Source organism: Chelmon rostratus, chromosome 18 (assembly GCF_017976325.1).
Source record: "Chelmon rostratus isolate fCheRos1 chromosome 18, fCheRos1.pri, whole genome shotgun sequence".
In the NCBI taxonomy this organism is placed as follows: domain Eukaryota; kingdom Metazoa; phylum Chordata; class Actinopteri; order Chaetodontiformes; family Chaetodontidae; genus Chelmon; species Chelmon rostratus.
In genome coordinates, this window is record NC_055675.1 from 23,723,833 (window position 1) to 23,746,812 (window position 22,980).

A 22,980-nucleotide genomic window follows, 5' to 3' on the forward strand; every position below is an offset into this window, starting at 1 on the left:
TTATGAGGAGAGCACTTCATATCCTGTACATACCTGAGACAGGTGTTGATCCCCAGCTGCTCCACAGGTGATAACACAGCGCTCTTCACACTCTGCTCCTCTGCTGTAAAACAAGGCAATTAAAGATGTGAGGTGTTGTTGTCAAGCCAGAAAATACCCACAAGTTTTTGAAAAAATACTCCCTGGATATCAGCAACGGGGTGTTACGACCGTGGAAAATGGAAAAACACGACAACATCTTATGACTTGCTGCTTTTAAGGCAAGACAGATGTGACGTTGTGTGTCAGTAGTCCTGTAGTCTGCAGGTTTGCAGCAGTTGTTTGACATGTAATTGTGATGTTTGTGAGGTTTAGAGCCACGCGTGGTCTTTAGGAGTGTGGTGGAGTTTTGGAGAAAAAACCCAACATTAACTTTGAGCCTTGTGAGAAAGCTCTTTATCTCAGGACTGGATCTGCGGCTGCTGCAGTGAGATACTGCAGCGGCTGGAAACACTGGAGCAGGGCAGCTTCACATCCTCGAGCCACAGCTTTGTACAGATCATCGAGCTATCGGCCTCTCCAGCTGCTCTCACGGGCTCTTACTTAGAGCCATTAAGTGCACAGAATCGTAAAAACATATTAGTTTTTGGAGTTACAGTTGTGATTGTGTGCAGAGGACGATGAATGAAGCAATAACTGCGGGAAGACTGATATTTTGTTTTGGAAGATGTCTCCGCTGCTTCGCGGCTGTGGGGGGAAATAATATTATTACATCTGTGCTAATGGATCCCCTGATTCAGACAGTTTGCGGTAAGATGATGAGAAGATTTCTACAATTAATATGAGAAGTATTACCCAGACGGCGTGAGTGGCGGGGAAAACTTCAAATCCAATTTGCAGACTAATGGTGCAGAAATGATGATCTTCACATCCGAGAGATAATTCAACATTGTTGCCGCAGAAAAATCAGAGCGAGCAATGTGGATTAATCACAGGCCGTCAAATCTGTATTAATTGAAGGAAAGCAGCTTGTGATGAGGACACGAAGCAGCACCAGGACAGCTAGTGTTTGCATCTCACCCTCCTCTCCTCACAGACAGTATGAAGAGCTCTAAAAACTTCCTGCCCATGGTGATCACTGTCTAATGGAGATGAATGCTCATTCCCTCCCTCGCTCTTCCTCTCTCCTCACATCTCTTCAGCTGTGTGTCGCTGGTGTCTATTTTACCCTCCGTAATAACTATAATCTGAACATTTAACTTTGGCTAAGAGGAGCCGCTGTTGAACGACGTCTCTCTGACATTTTGTTGGGACAATATGTTCTTAATTGCTAATCTAAGCAACTGTGAAAGTTATGAAGAGTAATCTCAGGGATCTGCATTTAGAGTCCAGAATCCTGACAATCCTCCTGTGCTTGAGGGAAATTAAAAGCAATCTTTAAAATAAAGAAGCCTGCAGAATGTAAGGGCTTAGCAGAGTGAGTTATGAGACACATTAAGAGAAAATCCTTTAAGATGAGCGCAGAATATCTGCAAGTAGCTTTTTCAATCGTCTGAGCGCATCTGCAGCCTTCGAAGCAGACCTTCAGTTGGGACTGCAGCTTTTTAAAGTTTGTGTTCCAAGCTCGAAACTGAACTGTCGACCTCAGCTGTCACAGAAACATGTGCAGCTCCATCAGAACTGAGCAAACTTCCTCTGCTGATGAAGACCATGTGACTGACTCCTTCAGTCCCTCATCAACAACCTTCTGCCTGACCACCAATTAAACATCTTCATCAAGTGAGAGGATGATACCACACCATACATAATCTTTTTACTGCTCGCTATTTTTGATATTTTATTATGTATAGTTTGCTCTTTATAGTCGTATTTCAGAATTTTTCACTTATTTCACTGTGTGTAATGCTGCTGCTGCACTGCAATTTCCCAGCTTGGGATAAATAAAGTATATCTATCTATCTATCTATCTATCAACATCTGTGAGACCAATGAGTTCACTGAGGACTTCAATGAGTCTAAAAGCTGCAGAAACTTGTCCCTCCACATGAATCAATAACCTGGAGGACCTCACCTGCTCCTTAACCTGCTTGCCTAAAACAGTGAAGCGACCTCTGATCAACATCTCTCACAGCATCCTAACAAACTCCAGTAACACAGTGTGGAGCTGCTGGAGGAAGAACTCGATGGATGTAAATGGTCTGATACCCCAAAGCAAACATCCTGAATTAAAGTCCTACTTCAGTGAAGGTGCTGAAGTCACACCAGCAAAATGTACTTTAGTTAACAAACGTTAAAAACGTTTACTGGGCAGAAACATGAGCTCTATCATGTTAATACTGGTGCATCAGAAGCATTTTATTGTTCTACAGTTTTAACTTCTACACACCTGAGATCATTTTTTTTCAAAAAGTCAAAAAGAAGGAAAACCAAAGGATTTTTATGAAATGTTGGATAATTTTACCTCGACAGCTGTAGAAATGAGAACGGCTAAACTACTCAGACACATCTGAACCTGAAAGTGGTCCAAACTAGAAATAATTTTGTCAGAGGTCACAAAAAGGTTGAGAACGACTGCTTTGATCTCAAACAATTCATCGTACATTACAAGCTTTTCATATCAAATCTGAATGTGAAACACAAACTCACAAGTCACAAGTCCAGCTGTCAAAGGGAAAGTAGAATATTTCCCTCAGAAGTGTCGTGGAGTCGAGTATAAAACTGCACAAGTGTCCCGGAGTTGTGACTCATGAGGTCTATGATCAGATCAATCAAATATCAAATATATGTCAGATCAAGCATGATCAGGGGTAAACTGATGTCTGGAATGGAGACCACTTTTAGTTGGGGTGCGTGAGACCACGTAGGGTCAGATCAAGAAAAGATAAACCAGAGGTAGTAATGTTTGGGGGGCTTGTCACAAAGGAGAACATTCCTCAGTGGGACAATCCCCAGAGCATGATCTGGTCTTTAAGCTAGGGAAAGGTATGGGTGGAGTTAGATAAACAGTCATGCTGTATATTGTGTTGTCTGTATGTTAAGGGCAGAGTCTTCTGATCTGACCCTGAAGCTCCCTCGGATGGCTGATGGCTGATCTGATCTGATACTGCTTGTTAATAAAGGTCTCTTCAACTCAAGCTTGTATCAGCGGAGTTCTTCCTACATCATCATCATCATACCACTGCTCATCAGGACCTGGCTGATAAACTTCACTCACAAACATGCCTTGCATGTAATCTGTATTTACAGTATTTAAATGATCCTGTATGTTTATCCTGGAACAGTTTTAAACCTGCCACTGCCAAGTATTATACGTGTTTTTTAATTAAATCTCTCTTCTTTTTAATCAATTTTTAACTATTTCAGAACTCTATGATTTCTTATGTGGACGTATACTGTTAATACAGCTGAATTGAACTGTGTGAAATAGAGAAGAGAAGGTGCTTCACAGCAAAGGCAGAACGTGGAGAGAATATCTATTCAAAGGAGGGTTCGTTTGAGAAAGCAAAGATCTGCGTCTGAGCTATTAAGATGTAACCCCGTCGCATAAAAAGGAGCTCGCTCTTTGTTTCCAGCCGCCCAATTTCAACAGGCAGCTGAAATAAACGAGAGCTGGACAGCTGCCTTCAGGAGGCAGAGCCCTGCAGGGTGAGGAGATACAGCTCAGAACAGAGAGCTGACAGAGGTTAATACTCGGCAAATGAGTCTGCTCGCTCCACACAATGGGAGCACTCAAGTAGGGCAGAGTGGCTGAGACTGTAGTCTACGTCAATCACACACTGAGAGGTGGTGTTCCTGCACACACACACACACAGACACACACACACACACACACACACACACACACACACACACACACACACACACACACACACACACAGGCAGATTGCAGAATTCAACACGAGGCCTGACAGCTGCCTGGTCTCCGCAGAGGCTATTTGGTGAGAGGAATATTAGAGGGAAAATGGAATAGCTGTGTGTGTGTGTGTGTGTGTGTGTGTGTGTGTGTGTGTGAATATGAAACACAAAGGAAACCCGAGAACCTTCATTTTAAAAGCAATGAAGATGTAGAAACGTAGGCTAATATGGCAGTTTGAGAGCTGATTCTGGGCTCGGTGCTGGAGCAGAGGGTGAAAACCATTTTCAGGGTGTCACAGATTTAATACACCCCCACTGTCTGAAGGCTTTCCTGCCGACACGTCTGAGCTTAGATGAGACCGCACGTGATGAGAAGATTTTATAACAAGTTTTTTCCGCTCTTGTTATTTACTGTTATTTTATTTGTCTTTCAGAACTAGTGACGTATCTGACTGAAAACCTGAGGACACACAGTGTATACTCTGCTTTATGGTCTGTTTCACTCAACATGGGACCATCTTTTCCAAAATAAACATCATGCTGTGTGGAAGAAGACTGGAAACTAACGATTGAGACCATAAACCCATGAGAAAGTGTTTACTGAGGTAAAAAATCATGTGAGAAGTTGAGTCATTTTCTAATCAGCTTCCATACAATCAGACTTCTTTTTGCAACCGATGGAGTCGCCCCCTGCTGGCCATTAGGAGCACTGACTTCACTTTTCGACCCTGACGCTCCGTCCACTGTTTCTACAGTCTGTGTTGACTGAGACTGGACCTCAGTGAAGAAGGAGACATCGTCTGTCCAACAGTCCAACTTTTGACATAAACAAAATTTGTATTTTCATATTCTGGATTTTCAGTGAGGGAAATTCAACTTTTTTGTTGAAATAGCTTTGTCAGACACAAAGTATTATTTGTGAGTATTTTTATGTCTTAAAACAAGTCTGGAGGGGACAAATAATAATTCTAGCCATTCTATGCTAACTTTTCACAAACCACCTCCTCAAACTTTCCAAATGATTTCAAACACAGTGTACGGCAGGCTGATTAATAAGAGTTTTCTTTAATACTCATAATACAGAGATAATAGAAGAGAATACACTTTGTTTCAGATGCAACACTCCTCTCTTATAATAAACACTCACTGCACGAGGTTATTCTCTTAAATCGCGTCATATTTTAGTGTAATCCTGCAAGTTTTGACATGTTTACACCTGATTTTCGCAGGTTTTTTCAGGTTTAGGACAGAGCCTCTGTACCCATCCAGGACGTTTTGTACCCTGTTTCCTGTCTCCTGCATTGAGAATTAACACATCTGACTGTATAATTTGTGTGTCAGGACCAAAAAAAAAAAACTTCTACTGAAATCTTTATCAGACAAATTTCTGCCAGAATTAAAAATGTGGGAGGACTGTTGGCTGGTGATAAAATGATGTAAATGAGCAGGACTGATTCTAAAAACGTTGTATAAAAGCATGAAAAAAGAGGAAAAATCAACATGTTTGAAGTGTGTGAGTGAACTTTGATAAATAAATCATCAAAACAAACACCAGAATTAAGATTCTTCATCAGTGCGGCCTCAGAGGAGACGAGCCTCTGTACTGACAGACAGTAAAGACGATAAAAAACATGCAGCACACTGGGGGGAGATATTTCAGCCTTCAATGGAAAAAGGCGAGCTGACAAGTCTTTCTCCTTATTGGGCGATACATAATAAATAAAAGCACAGTGAGCACATTCTGCATCCCCTTTTAAAACCCTGTTATTCATTATTCACACTGCAGAAACACTACAGACAGATGCTGCCTTTCATTAAATGTCTTCTTGTCATAAAGGACTCGACTAATTCCTGACAACTGATCCTATTGAATTCTTCCACTCTCACAGATCATCTGCTTTTCTTCAGCAGCTCAGGGACGTTAGCCTGAATACATAAACAAACTTACAGAGCCAATCAAAACCCGCATCACTTCGGCCTTCAGTCCGACAATAATAGTCGGATGTGATCTGACCTTGGAAAATGCTCTTTTTGATGCACCTTGCAGGAATCTCTCACTGTTCACTAACAATGCAGAAGAGTCTTTTATGAATAGTTTGATTGTTTCTGTGAAACAAACTTGAGGTCAGCTCAGACTCACAGTTCGTCAGGTTTGCCTCTGGCTTTTATTTGATTAGATGTGGAGCTATTTATTCACACCTTGTACTGCTCTGTAGCTTTTCATTATTCTGCTCATTCTCTATTATTCTATTTACCTCATGTTTATCCTCTATTTTAAATCCTCCACACATTTTATATTGCCTCGTCTTTTCCACCTCGCCCTCATATCTTTTTTGTCTTCCATAAAGCACTTTAGATAGAGAACTAATAAACTCTCCGTGTCTGTCGTCAAACCCGCCAACCCCCCCTCCATCCACTGAAACCAATCCTGTTTTTATTTGAGTGGCCATTACAGTAAGAGCACGACACAAAGGTCTTCAGGTTTTTATCAGGTCCAGTGTCATGTCTCGTCAGATCTGTTAAGTGTTTTGTTCACGAGCGTCATGTCTTGTCTTACACTTCCTGTTTTATTGTGAAACCTAACTCTCCTCTCGTTTCAGGCCCCTTGACTTCCCGGTGTGTTTCCTGCCTGTCTGATTGTCTGCCCCGCCCTAATTGTCTCCACCTGTTCCTTGTTACCTCGTGTATATATAGTCCGCGTCTCCCTTTGTCCTGCACCAGATTGTCGTGATTTATCCAGCATTCCTTGATCCTTGTCTCCTTGTTGTGCATAGTTTGTTTTTGAAAGTAGTTCTAGTTGATAAATAGTATTTTTCTAGCTTTGTTCTTGATTCTGTTTGATACTTTATTCTCACCGATTGAGCCTTTTTGAGTTAAGATTATTCTACCAAATTATTCCTTAGCGTCTTTTGTTGAACTTTTCTGCCATACATTGTATGAGCTGTTGTTATCCTGAGCGCCTTTTGTTAAATAAATCCCTCTTTTATTTTGAAACCTTGCTGTGGTGTCTGAGTCTGCATTTGAGTTCAGAAACCTCGTACCTCCGGGCTTGTCATCCAGCTCAAACAGTAAAATCATGGTCAAAAGCCATTTCTGACACTAGAACACACAAAGCTAATTATCATTATTATCATCACCAGAAATCCACTGAAGTGATTAGAATTAGATGATTAAAGTCAGATTGCTCTGTGTATGAGTGGAAGAACGGACAACAAGGAGTTAACATGTGTTAGAAAGTGTCTACTCTTAGAAGAGGGACATAAAAAGACAGTTTCTTGAATACCACTGAAAGCTGTTATGTGCGCTGGAATAAACCCAGCAGCTGTTGGACAGAACCAGGATCAGTTCTTCCAGTCTGAGTCTTGCTTTTGGTGAGTTCAGATAGTTGGACCCTCTCAATGAGATCAGACCTTGTCCAGGACTGCAGAGAAGTCATCACTCACTCTGTCACTCTTTCACTCATAGGATCATCCAAACTGAGCCTTTCACCGCGGACCAGCTGGTTGCTGTGAGTCTGCGTTGTCGCCATGTTTCCTGGCTGGCCGTTCATACTCCTGTATCCTTCTGACGGTTTCCGCTCTGTTTCCCCTGCTGCTCCTCCGATTGATGGAACAGTGGAAGATGAACCAACAGGGTTTTGTTGAGTTTTATTTTGTTTTTGTCGCGTTTGCGTGAAGTGAGTTTCAAGACGAGTCTGGTGGCTTCGGTGAGGACGATACGACAACAAAAAGGATCTTCCTCTTTAACGAGACGGTATCTCTGATGAGACCTACCAGCCGCAGGAACAAACACTGTAGGTGGACGCACATCGAGGGTGCACCGAGTTTAGAGGGATTGTCTTGATTAGTCACTTGGACACAAAAACATGGAGAATAGGGTCCATGTCAGATAATATTTGATCGTAATTCCTCCTGTTTGTCTGAGACATTGAAGTCTTCCAGGTAACGTGGACCTGTCCAACTGCACACAGCCTTTTGTAATGTGTCTTTTAAAAGATGCTTACATTGAAATAATATATGATTAGTGTGTCTCTCGTATTGGTTTCTCCCCCTAGTGGACAAAATGTTTCAGAATGGTTCAGACCTGTGTGGTTTTTGACCACCAGTCAGTTGGAGCTGAAGATGAAGATGGCCTTGAAACGTTTCCAAGTTTCCACAACCAGGTCCAGTTGCTCTGGATTCAGCCACATTTGGATTCTCTTAATGTCTCAGTTTTCAGCCACTTTTCTTCAATTAATGGCTTGAATGCCCCCGCTGGCTTCAATATAATGAAGTCACATTTAACTCCAATAAGTGTTGGAGATTACATTTAATGTGAAACAATGATTAAGGTTAAAAGACTACTCTTTGATTAATGGACTGACTTTGGACTTGATTGGGATAAGAGTGAAAAGTCAAAGCTTTTCTGTAATTTGATGACCGATATTGGCCGAATATAAATGTTTTCTAGCGTTTTGGCACAGCTGATATCAGACTGTATTTTTCTGCTTCAGTAAAGATGTAATATCACATAAATTAGATCTGGCGTGAGTGAAAGTGTCAACGACATTTGACACGAAACTGTAATAAAACACCCTGTTCAAAAGGGTTATATTGCTTGCATGAAGGAAACGAGCTATTAGCATTAGCAATGCAAGTGCAAAAGTGAGTCGAGTTTAACGAGTTTGAGTAGCACAGTAAATGCTGGAAGGTCTTGACTGCTGGAGAGGTGCTACTGTTAGAAAAACTACGGAGAGAAGACGTACAGTTTTAGCACAGGTAAAACACCTGGTTATTCTACACAATAATCAATCCTCACTGACACAACCTACATTACATCTCTCCACTAAATGACCTGAAGGAACAGGTGAGGAACAAACAAAAGCCTGACTTTGCTGCTTCGTCCTTGAAATACTCAGAGCGAGGAGCTTCATCAGTGCTTCATCAGAGTCTTTCAGGCCACAGTGACAGAGCAGAAAGATCACTGCGAAACGTCTAATGTGATGACTACCTGAGGAAGAACTCAAAGATCCACTCAAGACATGTGATAACTCTGTACTGATGAAGATGAGAAGCTTTCCCGTCAGATGCAGGTTGAACTACCTCCTAGAAGAGAAAAAACTGAGCCATGATGCAGATTTGTTTACAGTCTGCAGTCATTTAAGTCTGTTTTCTGCCCTTCTGGCGCTAAAGTTTTACCTTTCTGCTCGACATGAATGCATTAAAGACGTACCCGACTCTCTGCATCACCTCCAGTGCTTAAAGAAGTGGCCGAATCATGTGACTAATCAGCGCCGGGCGATTGCACAGACATTAAAAAATGATGTGAGTGGAGGCATACGGCAAAACTGATTCAATTCAGATGCAATTTCCATTATTTGCAGTGATGAATTGATTTAAAACATTTAGCACTGAGACAACAGCATCAATGCTGAGTTTGTTATTTAAGCTAATATGACAGGATTGATGAAACATAAAGAGCTCATTCATTTTATTAAGGGAACATTTGCTGCTGTGTGTCATCAAAAGAGATGAAGAGTCTGTTTTAACTGTATTTTGTACAGAGTGATATTCTCTAGCTCTTCATTACCGTTTACAAGATTTTCTGAGTATTCACTAACGAGCAGCTTTTCTCTCGAGCCGCCATCGGTCTGATCAGGTTGTTTAGCCCAATGGCTACTGATCATCATTCACCCGTTTGATAAAAGGAAACAGACTTCACTTTAACCTGAGGTAAAACACCAATCCGAAACTTCTCCACCCGTCTGCCCGTCCACAGGGACGGCCCCCGACTCAACGCTGAAGAGGTTTGTCAATGTGCATGCGCATGTATCAGTGCATAATAAACTGTGCAATGTTAATATTCTATATAATAATATACGACCTGAGAAATGTCGTAGTTAGGACACACTTCACTGTTCATCTGTTGCTAGGTGTCATCTGCAGCACTGTCCAATAGAGAGTTATCAGCTATGTAAACAGGAAGTCACTTTCAACTAGGTTAACTTAAAAAAATGACAGTTTTAGAGGTGCAAAAGATACAGATTTTTATAAATTAAAGTATTTGATATATTTATGTCTGCATGCATGGAGAAATATGTGTTTAAGTAGCATTCATACAGCTTGCAACAAGTCAGAAATATCTGATTATGAACTAAACTGATGTTATTTACTCATTTAGCTCAACATTATTGGCATAACATCATGTGATTTGAGGCATGTTGGGTTATTTTTGCGAAATGTCTTTTAAAATCTTCCATCATCATCTTCCATATTACCTCTGAACAGGTCACACATCAGCAAGAAAAAAGGTTTTCTTTGTAATTTGCTTCAGTTAGCTGCACAACACTTGATAAAACTTCTGACCAGCTGGAGCAGCTGACTGCTGAGCTCTTTGTTACCTCAGTGACCTCCACCAGAGAGGTCAGAAGCATTTCAGAGTTTCCAGTTTTGTGTCAGGAACATTCAGGGGTTCCTTCCTCAGCTTAACAATCACTCCAGTGAAGGTCAACAGTTCTCCTCCCCCCTGCTGAAACAGCCTGGCTAAAGCCCTGCATCCTTTTCCTGAGACTGCAGTCCTCGTCAGACCTCCTGATACCTGTCCGCTGATTCAGGAGTCCCAGTTGGGATGCAAGAAAAGGTGCTCTGCAGATACTGCAGTCACATCACGCTCAGTCAAATTTATTCAGGAACAACAGACACCCTTCACTGCGTCCCTCTAACACAGCTTCACCTTCGTTTGGGTTTGCTGGGTCAGGCAGCGTCTGTCACCACATGACTTCACTCTCCAAGAGGCGCTGAGTCGACAACATGGACCCCCTCATTCAGCACGAGCACAGATCAGATGAAGCAACTCGAACATCAGTCATAGATCTTTGACCTAAGGTAACCCAGTTATGCAGCTTTGGACCACCTCCATCACTCTACGTCTTGTACCAGCACCAGCTGTCACTGGTTGGAGCTCAACCAGCTCATCAGTTCACCAAGTCCCCGTGTTTCACCTGCTGACACACCAGACCGCCACATCTCATGGGTAGTCGGCCCACAAAGTTCGGAAGTAGATTTATGTCCCTTCTACAGAGAATTTGGCTGACTTCTCTGATCCACAGAGTGCCCTTTAGCTATTTTCCTCTAACTTAACTGTCAAAGAGACAACTAAACATGTTCCTCGTCCCCACTGACCTTTGTACTGAGCCGCAGAGAAGAAGCACTCGGCGGAGGAGCTCGTTAGATGGACCACAACCTTCTCCAGTAGGTCAGCCAGCACTGGGGGGAAAACAGACACATACATAAAACATATGCTCGTACAGCTACAATAAACATGGAGTTCACATACATCGGCTTCTTGACATTAGCTATTCATAGAATGTGGATAACATCCTGTTATGTACTCAATCGAGCAGCCCAGTTACAGTGTAAGTGGACTGGAAAGAAGCGAACAGTGTGTGTGTCTAATGTGTGTCTCTGAGCCATCGGCAGAAAAAGATTCACGCGTCACATGGACAGTCCAGACATGAAGCACCACTAAATCCAGGATGCACAAGTGTCTGAGACAGCAGTTAATTTAAACACAAGATACTTGTGCTCCAAAAGAGGATTCATTCTCAGTGAAGAACCTTGGAGCTCTAATCTGCCTCTGTACCTGCCAAAGAGCAGTGATTCCTAACACGTCTCTGGGGGTCATCAGGTGGAAACCTCCCTTCAACGGTGTTTCACCTACTTAGTCCCACTACACCTCCAGGAGGCTAGGCAGTGAACTCCGGCGTCCCAGAGTCACCCCCCCTAGTGCCAGTTCACACTGCTCCTACACAATCCAAACAGCACTGCCACGTTCAGTGACCCAGAGATGCTCCAGGTAGTGGCCAGTACCGATGCTACCATTTAGCTAATGCTAATGCTAATGCTAACCGCTAAGAAGAGCAGAAGAAGACAATACAGTTCCGATGCTACCATTTAGCTAATGTTAAGTGCTAACCGCTACCTGCTAAGAGGAACAGAAGAAGACAATACAGCTAGATTCACCTATACTGTTAATGTTAACTGCTAGATGCCAATGCTAACTGCTAAGATACTACCATACTACCACCGCTTTAGCTATTGTTAGCTGCTACAATGCTACCACAGGCCTAGATGCCACATGTAACTGCAGATTGCCACACTACCATCATCTACCCCTGCCTCTCACCAACTGCACCAATAAAAGCGGGGTGGGAATACAAACCCTGGTTCGGGTGGGGGGGGTAGAAAGTAAAGAGGTAGAGTCAAAGATGAAAGTAGGGATTGGATACAGACCCTTGTTTGGGTAGGGGGTAGAAAATTTAGAGGGTGCTGAAGGTGGAGGCCTAATCCACAGACTAGATTTAACAGCCTCTTCTAACATTTCCTCCAAGAAGCAAAGCTCAGCTGCTGACACGCATGTCCAGTGATACCATCGCTACACTCCACTTTGCTAATGTGCAGCCGCTCGTACGCATTTACAGCCTCAATGCCTCTGACTGCTCTCAGGTTAACCCGGACAACTTTGCTTTGAGTGTCATATGACTGCACCACCCACAGCCACTGATGCCTGATGGTGGAAATAAGAAGCAAACACTGGGTGGGGACACATCTGGGAGAAGACAGATGATGCAGTGTTTCCTCTACATCGACTGCTTCGTGGTGGGGGATGCAAAACCAAATTTATTATGATACTACAGAACATTTGGATATGAACAAGCAAACAGTTAAAGGAGTCAAATTTGACAAGACTTCCTTTATATTATTTTATTTTTTACAAACAAAGCTTTCACTTTTTTATCTTAGAACTGGCTGTTTTCAGGACTTTACAGGTCTATTTGAATGAAAGTCCTAATGGTGAAAGAACACATTTCATGAAAACTAAAACCTAGAAAACCATGAACACAACAAATGCAGCACTTCCAACACTTTTAACATCTCTCTCTTCTCAAAGTGGAAGCTACATCACAAAATAATAATTATGTGGTGAAAAACCATTAATGAGACGATGGAAAAGAAATGACATCTTTGAGTATGTTAGCTTTAGCGTGTCTCTTTCTTATCTAACAGCTGAAACTCTCTGTATGTGTCGCAGGTTGTCAGATTAGAGATCACAATGAGTGCTGATCATAATACGACCCGGTGACTCCGAGGACCAGTGAATGCATCTCATCGACAAGCTGCCGAGGGATAATTAGGGAATCGATAAGCTGATGAGACAGCGAGGTAAGTAACATGCAAACAGCTCTTCTTGTCTCTTTTAGTCTTACAGCTGTGCAGAAGCTGCTCAGAGACACAAGTGATAATCACAGTTTCAATAAACTGCGTCAGAAGTAGGTTCATTTAGTTGTTAGCCTATAAATGCTACCGTTTCCTTCACTGAATGCTTTTTAAAAAGTAGAATGCCAGGCTTCGTGTGTTTGATGATGCGCCCAATAAAACAGCACTTCTACAGCAGCGAGAACAGATCATAAATCTTCATCGCGGTCTTCCGGTGAAAAGCCTTAAATGAGCGCCGTCGAGCAGAGGCTGGATGCTTTCACCGGAGTTCAACGGTGTGCTAATGAAAGGATGCAATCACGGTATAGTTCACGACAAGCTTGCCAGCCCCCCTTCATTTGAGTGTATTTTTGTCCTCCTTGAACAGCTGTTTACTGTCGTTTCACGGTGGCTGTCAGTCTGTGACGAGCCTCATGGACATCAGATCTACGAGAGCTTGGATCTGAGTGAGGAGCTGCGCACCTGCAGCACAATGAACACATCAGCTGATAATACAGAATCATTTTATATCATCAATATTCTTGTAGTTATTATTACCACATTTACACAAGCAGCTTTATATGGAGCTCACTGGAAACTGAGGTGTCACACTGGGATTTCACACTGGTTTGTGGAGATGGATATGTAAGGGATAATGCCCGACGAGGTGTCCATTATCAGAAATTAATGGACGCATCATCCTTTGTCCAGAGGATGATCAAAAATTTGTTTCAAAGAATCAAAGTCCACAAATAGTTTCCTAACTCGTTTTTATTGCAAGAAACAGCCTCACTCTGATCATTAAATGGGTATCAAGCAAGTCAGGATTATGCGCTAGGCTGACGTATTCAACGCCGTCCTCGTCTGTCTGGATGCTGAAAGATGTCATGGTCAGCTCACGGTTCCCCCCCCTGCCACGCCGAGCCAAACGCAGCTGGATGTCAAACCACACCTTTCTGACGAGGCCGAGGGGCGTCTCAGGAGACAGCGCAGATGAACATCTGATTATCTCAGCGATACGAGGATGGTGGAAGCTGGTGTCTTTCCCACTCTTTCTGTAACGCTTCAGTTAAAAACAGCATTACTGCCCTTGAACACAGCGTCGCTAATGATGTTGACGTTTCTTAAGCGTCGATTAATGCCGGCGCTCAAACTCCTAAAACTGGCAACACTGTATTCTCCTCCTTCCTTAGTCGACTGGACAGACGCATAAAACAGTCAAAATGTCATTGAGAGTAGAGGCAGTGTAGCTCTCAAAGCTGATGTCTATGTTAACGTATGTTCTGAGTTTCTGTTGCCACGGTTACCAACTAGCGTTTGAGCCAGCGCAATAATTTAGAACAATCAGGCTATTTGACCGGAACTTCTTTTATAGGCATCCTATAACACTTTTTAACGGACACCCTGCAGCCAATCAGAATCGAGTATTCACCCAGACCATGGTATGAACATTATGAGCACATTCCTGCTGCATATTCTTCATTACAAACATGAATGTGCATGTGGAACACGTCATTGTCTCAGTGATGTGTAGCCTGGACAAAGCTGACAGAACGCAGTGTTTCCTTCACGTTGATTTATCTGTGGAAGCTCGCCACAATATCAACACTACCTGCCACATATTGACTTTTTTTACCATATAAAATGGGTAAAATCTTATTTCATGGCAGAGCTGCATTCAGCACATTGATTCGCTCGGCCCTCCTCTCTCTCTCGCACACAAACACATTGACAACAGGCCATCTGTGAACAGCCCCTCCGCTCCATGCACGCTCTGAGTCTAAACGCGGGAGGAAGGGTTGTTTGTTGGCTTTTCCCCACAGAGACGACGGCTGGATGAATTCCTGAACAGAATCAATCCAGAGCTCACGAAATGTGTCCAAATGTGATGCATTCAAGCTAGCTCTGAGAAGGTGGTGTGTGTGTATTCCTGACAGCGCTGTCAGTCTCAGAGCTCCAGCTGTAAGCTGGGATACAGCCGTGTTGTTGAGGTTAGCGCTGCGCGGCAACGGGATTCATATCTGATTTCCAAAACCATCTTGGACATTGGTTTGAGACACATTATAGGCAGAAGTGTAATGTTCAGGTAATGTTCATCCTCCTCAGTGTAACTAAGCGCCTCCACTCAAACGGGTCTGTCATGTAGTCATGGCAGCTACAGCAGCAGTGAAATGAGGCGTCATTTTCCCTCAACAAAGACGGTTATACAGCAGGCACACCGAGCTGTTGCTGTGTTTATCTGATCCCTGGATCATTTGTGTCAGTGAGAGGGAATTGAAATCAGGTTGTGAGGGAGTGGCGTGACTTAGATGAAAGTTTTAAGTTTATTTACTTTATTGATCTGGGACTGGGAAATTCTTCCCTGCTTTTAACCCATCAGTGGGGAAACACACACATGCAAACATGCACCATGCAGTGAAGCACACACAGGAGCAGTGGGCTGCAATCAAGCGCCCGGGGGGTTAAGTGCCTTGCTCAATGGCGCATCAGCCGGCTAATGGAGGGAATACTCCACCACACCCACATTTTTCAGGCGGTCCGGTGGAAGATCGAACCAGCGATCTTCCGACTTGGATTTGAGTGATTTGGAGCCAAAGACTCATCTACCCAGAATGCTCTGACGCAGGGACAGAAGGGAAATCTGCACCACTATCTTACCTTTTCCAGTTATGACGTTGGGTTTGGAGGTCATGGCTTTGCAGTAGAGTCTCCGGCAGATCTCCATCCAGCTCTCGTCATTCTTTGAGTCTTTAGATGATCCCAGAAAGGCAGTGATCTCAGAGTCTATGCAGCAGGAAGAAACTACAGGTGAGAAACGAAAAACAATGCACCAGTTAAGTGCAGCGGTCGTGACGCTTCCTCTTACCCTGTGAGCTCTGGTGGATCTTCGGGGGGTCTGAAGTGTAGCACTGAGGCAGAGGGAAGCGTGAAAACATGGGCCAGGGGTAAGGATCTTCCCCCTGGAATGAGCAGACACAGACATGCTCAGATGATGTAAACTGCGTGGCCTGCTGCAGCGGTCCTGAACAGGACTGCTGAACTTTCCACACTCGAATGATTGAACGTCTTTCTTCAGACTCATTTCTGCGCCGCTCTGAACAGACAGTCGCTCCGGCTGTTAATGAGTCTGCTGGGTTATCGATGTGTCATTATGTTGCATTTGTTTGTAATTTAACACACTAAAAACTGTCTAATGACAGCAAATTAAAAGCATTTCAGAGCATGAGCAGCGCGGTGCAGTCGTAGATCAATTCATTGCTGAGTGATTGTTGGCGTCGAGCGTGCAGCAGTTTATCAAGTTGTGTTTTTATTTGAGGACCATTAGTTCTTTCCTCCTCTCAATCTTTTCTTTCCCTTTCCTTCTCACTTCCTTCCTTCCTTCCTTTCTTCAGAACCCATTCAGTGTTGCCTTGTCACATCTTAGTTTTGAAGAATAGTGTGCTGTAAATGTTAACGGGGTTTAGAAAGCAGGCGTCTTCACCCGGTCGTCTGTGCCCTCTGCTCATGATGATCCCTGCTGGTATTTGAGTCTGTCTCAGGTGATGTGCTGCTCGGACGCAGGTAGAAAATCATGCACAGAGCTCTGTTCGTCCGTCAGACGCTGGTGATCGCATCCAATCATTTTACAGCAGCAGCGAGACCTGAGGTGCTGTCACTCAAGTAAAAAATTCCACATTTCATTTCTCAACTTATCAGTTATATCTTTATGTTTATCTTCTGTCATGATCATTTAAATGTTGTTTCTCTATAAGATGTAATTCAGCTTATCAATAACTGATCTTGTTTTTGGCTAAAAGCTTAATACTAGCTTTTAGCCAGCATGTGTAATAACTGACTGATCGTAGGAAGTAAACACTTTCTGAGGTCATGGAAGCCCCCAAAGTCCCAGAATGACCTTTTGTGCTTCTTATAACTCTGCATACTTGTCTCCCCTGCAGCAGTACGATCATCTAACAGCTCCAAGTCCAAACATGATGGAAATGTATTCGGTGTCCTTGCAGGTCGGAAATATTCTGACAGACACTTTGAAATGTCAGGAAGAACCACGATTTCAACACGATGATAGTTTTCATTTGTTTCAGAAACTTCACACAGAATCAGTGTGTCTTTAACAGCTTTCTGATCTCTTTACTTCCTACAAGGAGAAGCTCAGATGAAACCTGTGAAACACTCACTGCTGTAATTTACACTCTCCCCTTCAGAAACCGCTCTCACATCCTTTCCTTGACCTCAGCGTAAATTGGTTTCCTGTTTTGCGCTCGGCATAAACAACACCTAAATAATTGATATTTATCCCGAAACATGCTGAGTAAATAAGGCTGCAGGCTGCAGGCTGCAGGCAGCGACTGAAGCCCTGCTGGTAATCAGTCGGACCGTCTGAAAGCGAAGGCTGAGGGTCGGATCATGAGCACGGCGAAGACGGAGATTGTGTTGATGAAAAAATCTGAATATTGTGATTATAGAATAAGTACAGAGCAAATTAAAAAGAAATTAATCTGCTGAGTGACTTAATACAGCAGCAACTGTAAATTCCTCTGTTTCACAGAAGCTTTTTATTCTCAGCTCAGAATAAAGGAAAAACAAACACTGTGGAGCGACGTGATGAGAAGCAATCACAGAACAAATGTCCAATAAACAGTGATGTGGGCTGGTACCGGCCTGTGGAGCTGCACTGAGACGCCTCCAGTTGATACGGAGGAAAACAACACTTCACCAAAGACACATGTTTGGATTCTTTGGACACTGGAGCACCTCCAAACTCTGCCCACCACAGTCTCACAGCAACGCTGCTGTTTGCTGCTCGGAGATCAGACGTGCACCAAACTTTTCCATTCGAGGGACAAAATGAAGCTTAATGGTTCCCTGAACTGAGTGTCGCTCTTCACTCTGTGTTCAGACTGTGACAAATGACTAATAAGTAGAGATCCAACTCATTTAAAGAGCATTTATGCCTCAAATCAAACATCAACAGTTCATTTCTCTAGAAACAGCAGGTGGGCCATAATCAAACTTTGTGGCGGACCAGCTTTGGCCCACGGGCCACACTTTGGGCAGCATTTAGTTTGTTTATAAAAACAGTCTTATAGTTAACAAACCTGACAATAAAGAACACCTTTGCACTTTTTCAAATATATTTTCTGATATTAAAGATGCTAATTTTCTTACTTCAGCCTTAATGAATAAAACACCTAAAAACAGATGTGTTACAGTGTGAAGGTAGAGAACAGCTGACCTCCTGCAGCGCTCGAGGAGGAAGCTTCCTCTCGGACGGACCCCCCAGCGCGTGAACCCGGACCAGCAAGTGATTCCTCTCCACCGACAGGCCGTCTATGATGAACTCCCTGAGAAGGTTTGAAATACAAAGCGATGAGACAACAAAGAACAGAAGTGAACGAGAAATGAGAATGAGCTGAGGCTCTCAGGTGTGATAAATGTTCCTGCAGTGAGATCTGTGTGCTGCAGGACGAATAAAATACACGCAAACAGCACGAGAGTCGTTACAGCCATCCAAGTCACGACGCTTCAGAAGTCCCCGAGTTCATTGGAGCTCCGAGAAGTTTCTTTGAAAAGTCTTTTAAAAGACTTTGCAGAGTGTGAAGCCTCTGAATGACTCCGACTGTATCACCGCTGCAAGGCGAGTTAAAAAAGAAAGAGAGCAGAGTGTCCATGTAGAATTTCAGATAAGATCACAGAATACTCCAATTATTAAGGCACTTTAGGGTCGAAGGGTGTCAGCCTTGGTGGATCGGTCTTATAGCTGAAGCAATTTGGGCTTGAAATTGGTAATAAAGGGGACTATTTTTTTGTACAGCGTGACTTTCCAAGGGTCTGTTTGGCATAAAATGAAATCTGCTTACATTTCTCTTTGTGAGTAAAACAAAAAAAAACACAGCTGGGGTCGAACAGAATGTGCCAAGTGCACAACAAAGACTGCTGGGAAAAAGGAAGGACAACAAACAGCAGGGTGAATCAAAGATCAGATAAAAAAGTTTAAAAAAACGCCGAGCAGGAAGCAAAAGAGAGAGAGATGATGTCTGTGATGATGACAGAGGAGAAGAGAGGGCAGGAAGGGAGACGGGAGAACAAATTAACAAGTCATCATTCTCCAAAACACAATGCGAGACGGCATTTCAGGGCCATTTCCATTCAGCAGACACAGCCGGGCCTCTGCCAGCCATTACCAAGAGAAAGAGGCTCTTCAACACCCACTTTCAGAAACGGCCCTTTCGCTCCCTTTCCGCTTTATTTCATTTTATTTGTGACAGGGCAAACAAACAAACAATTTCTCATCCGAGCAATGATTAAACTGTTAAGTGTTCTGTCGTATCAGGATGATGTACAGAGGAGCAAACGGAGAGAGAGAGGCGCCGTGTGCTCCATGTGGAAACGCTCGACAAATAACCCGTTTCGCTTCAGCTGGATAAACTGAACTTTCCAGAAAAGCTGTTCGGTTTGAGGAAATACGTTTGTTTGCTTTCTGTCCCAGAGTTCAATGAGAAGATCAAGATGAAGCTGTGTGGTCAGAGCAGAGTTGACATGAAGATGTGGTTAGCCTAGCTTAGCATAAAGACTGGAGGCAGAAGGATACACTCAAACAACTTAGACTTTTCAGGGGAAGCTAAGTGCTGTAGCTAACGCCAGGTTTGACATTATTGTGCTTTAATGTTGGGTTTTTCCCGTCTACACTGACCACACAAATCCACATTCACGCTCCAGCGATACAGCATCTCGGGTTCAGGATCTGGCCCTGGGACTCTTCGTCATGCAGACTGGAGGAGCTGGGGATCGAACCATCGACCTTCTGACTGCTGGATGACCTGCTTTAAACAGATCTATTACAAAATGTGCTCACCAACTGTATTTAGCAACCTGTGCTGTAGCCGGAGATGCTGCGCAGAATTACTGGGCGGATGGATAAACTGTTGTTTGTCAAGAAATAGTTCCAGCATGTGGCTTGAGAAACAAATTGTCTTTTTGTTTACAGACAAAACAAACCAGACACAACGTGTTAATTATGATCTTCAGAGGTTTATGAACCTTTTTTAACCAGGCTAGTTGTTTCCCCTTGCTTTAAGTCTTCATGCTATGCTAAGATAAGCTAACCAGCTCCAGCTGAACACTTATTGTGCGGATATGAGCTCGATATTCATCTTTTTATTTCACTCTCAGAAAGAAAGCAAATGTAAAAGAAAGTGTTTTTAAATTATACTACATTAAATTATGAGTTATTCTACATTTTTGTTATTGTCTTATATTATTGAATCCATGAAAACAACAGCGGCTTCATCTTAATGACTGCTCCAATCATGCATTTGGAGATGTCTCACAGTGCGAAAAGACTATAATGAAACAGAACCACGCACTTTTATCATTCATGACAATTTCATATAATTCAGCCTTTTATTTTTGCAGGTTATGACGGCTGGAATGCTGCTCTGCAGGAATAACCACTAATGATGCAGATAATTGAATCGCTGTGACAGAGCTGTTGCAGTAAACGGCTGTGGGTGTTGTGTTTGTGGGTTCGTACCCCTCTCTGGCGTCCGGCTCCGTGACGTTCTCCCTCTGACTCTGCAGCAGCAGGGAGCAGATGTCGTACTGGCTCTCCAGCAGCAGGAAGGAGTCCAGATTACAGCAGAGCACGCTGAGCAGTCTGCGGCGACACAAACAAAGACATCACAATGCAGGCAGGACTGGCGTTCTGAGATACTGCAGCACAGCAGCAGCGCTGTGCAGTGTTAGTACACACTGTACGGCGGGGCGGAACCGTGCACACACAGACCACATTTGGACTTTGCTTGTCTATTTCCCCGGGCCTCGTGTGCCTGCAAGTGCTGGATCAATCAACACAATTTTTCTCCGCCAGCTTGCCGTAGCCAATTGTAAGCTTTGTTAAGTAGGAGGCCTCGGGGAGAGCTCCACGGTTCATTTTCAGTTGCTGGTAATGACACCAGGCTCCGGCGGGCGAGGGAGCTCCAGCAGCATGTTGAGACGCTGCAGTGTGTTTCAGCTCTGTTTCATACGGTCCAACATCTGTACAGAGGACAAGAATCACTGACGTTTTACTGCTGGTCACAGCAGTCGTAGGAATTATGAAGCTGGAACAATCATAAAGATCCTACGGGAACGAGGTTTGTGTCCATCAGCACCAGAGCTTTTCTTAGAAAAGTGTCAGCTGTGTGCAGCATCAATGGAAACAGTTCAGTTAATGTTTGTCTGCTCTGCATCCCTGCAATTAATGTGCTCTTTGGAATATATCTATCGATATATATATATATATATATCCCTCGTGAATGTTTCCTTCTTGCTTCAATTGTTCAAATGTTCAGAAGGTTGCAGGTTTTTAACTCGACTTTAGAACACAGAACTGGGTTTAAAGGAACAGTTTCACAATTTGGAAAATGCAATATCTGCTTTCTTGCCAAGAGTTTGATGCGAAGATCAATATCGTGAGTGTGAAGACTGGAAGCAGAGGCAATAAAAAGTTAAATAGACCTCCCAGCACCTCTAAAGCTCACTGATGTACATGTTTTATCTCCTGATCTGTATGCAAACTGACTGTAGCTCTTCAGTTTAGATGGAGTTATGTGCTATAATCTTTTTTTAACAAACAACAGTTAATCTGTTTATCCGCCCTCACAGTGACAATAAGACTCCAGAGAGTCTTTGCACGATCTTCACATATTTACATTTGTGTTCAGATGAAACAAACGCAATAAAACGCATCAACATGCTGCAGCAGGTTTGTTAACTTCCCGTCTGCTTCCAGTCTTTCTGCTATGCTAAAATAATCTGCTTCATACTTACTGCACAGACCGGTATCTCCGTTTGTCCTCAAACTCTCAGAAAGAAGCAAAGAAGTGAATAAAATGTTGAACTGAAGTATTTCTTTAAATCAGGCGTCGGGAACTTTTTTGGCTGAGAGAACCATGAACACCACATGTTTTTGAATGAAATTCCAGGAGAGCCATACAATATGTTTAAAACTAAAAATACAAGTAAATGTGTGCATTTTATGTAATTTCAACACTTTTTAAAGTCAGTCTTAAGTCTCTGAATTCTTTTTAATAACATTGTTATGCTGTTGCTAATTAATGATGAGTATTTCTTTAATAATTACTAATTAGTTAGCTGACAGCGGGATTAACGACAAGCCGTAGTGCGCCCATCGCACATCGACCGCTATTTTCGACAGCAAAATACGGCAGCCTCACTTAAACAGTGTCTGTCACTACCCGATCTGCGTTGCCTTTGTGACTGATGGATAGATAGATAAATAGATAGACACAACGACATGTATGTTTGCCACTTTCCCACTGAAATGACTGCGAACCGGCTTTCTAGTCGCTGGCTCGCGCGTGCGCAAAGGATTTGCCTCCAAGCCAGATGTGGCTCTTGTGGCGGCCACATCTGGCTCGCGAGCCATTGGTTCCCGACCCCTGCTCTAAATGTTCTCCTCAAAACTTGCACTGATTTTAATGCATTTCTTCCAGACTCTCATCTGTCATCAGAAACACTGTACTCTTGGGATTATTTGGGAAAACTGTGCAACTATGAGAAATGTCATTATCTTAGTAATTAATAAAGACTAATTGGCCATTACCCATAGAAAGCCCATACAGAGTGACAAATGTCTCAGTTGATGAGGACCATAACGACCCATTCATCAGCTAATAGCAGTCCTAACACAGCCACACAGTGCATGTGGACAAGTTGATTTCCTTCTTCAGTGTCCCTGCTATTAATTTAGCACCATATCTTTCAAAATAAGGCTTAAAAAACATCATATGCACAATGAAATGAACAGAAAATCCGGGTTATTCTGACACATCTGTTTGAAGCAGCTGTCATTTCCATCTCTTATCGTACGTGCTCTCGCTCTGACAGTGTTCAAGCTCTGCATGCTGTTCTG

General features: G+C 43.1%; 1 protein-coding gene across 1 annotated transcript in view; it reads right to left on the minus strand.

Annotated features, from left to right (window-relative positions):
• tbc1d32 (TBC1 domain family, member 32) overlaps nt 1-22,980 on the minus strand; it is a 70,562-nt gene that overhangs the window by 19,531 nt on the left and 28,051 nt on the right. Inside the window, exons 24-29 of the mRNA XM_041958695.1 lie at nt 20,599-20,721; nt 18,301-18,409; nt 15,934-16,027; nt 15,726-15,851; nt 10,995-11,078; nt 34-103 (exon numbers count right to left, since the gene is read on the minus strand). Of these exons, the coding sequence (XP_041814629.1) occupies nt 34-103; nt 10,995-11,078; nt 15,726-15,851; nt 15,934-16,027; nt 18,301-18,409; nt 20,599-20,721 (606 nt within the window). The remainder of the gene's footprint in view (nt 1-33; nt 104-10,994; nt 11,079-15,725; nt 15,852-15,933; nt 16,028-18,300; nt 18,410-20,598; nt 20,722-22,980) is intronic.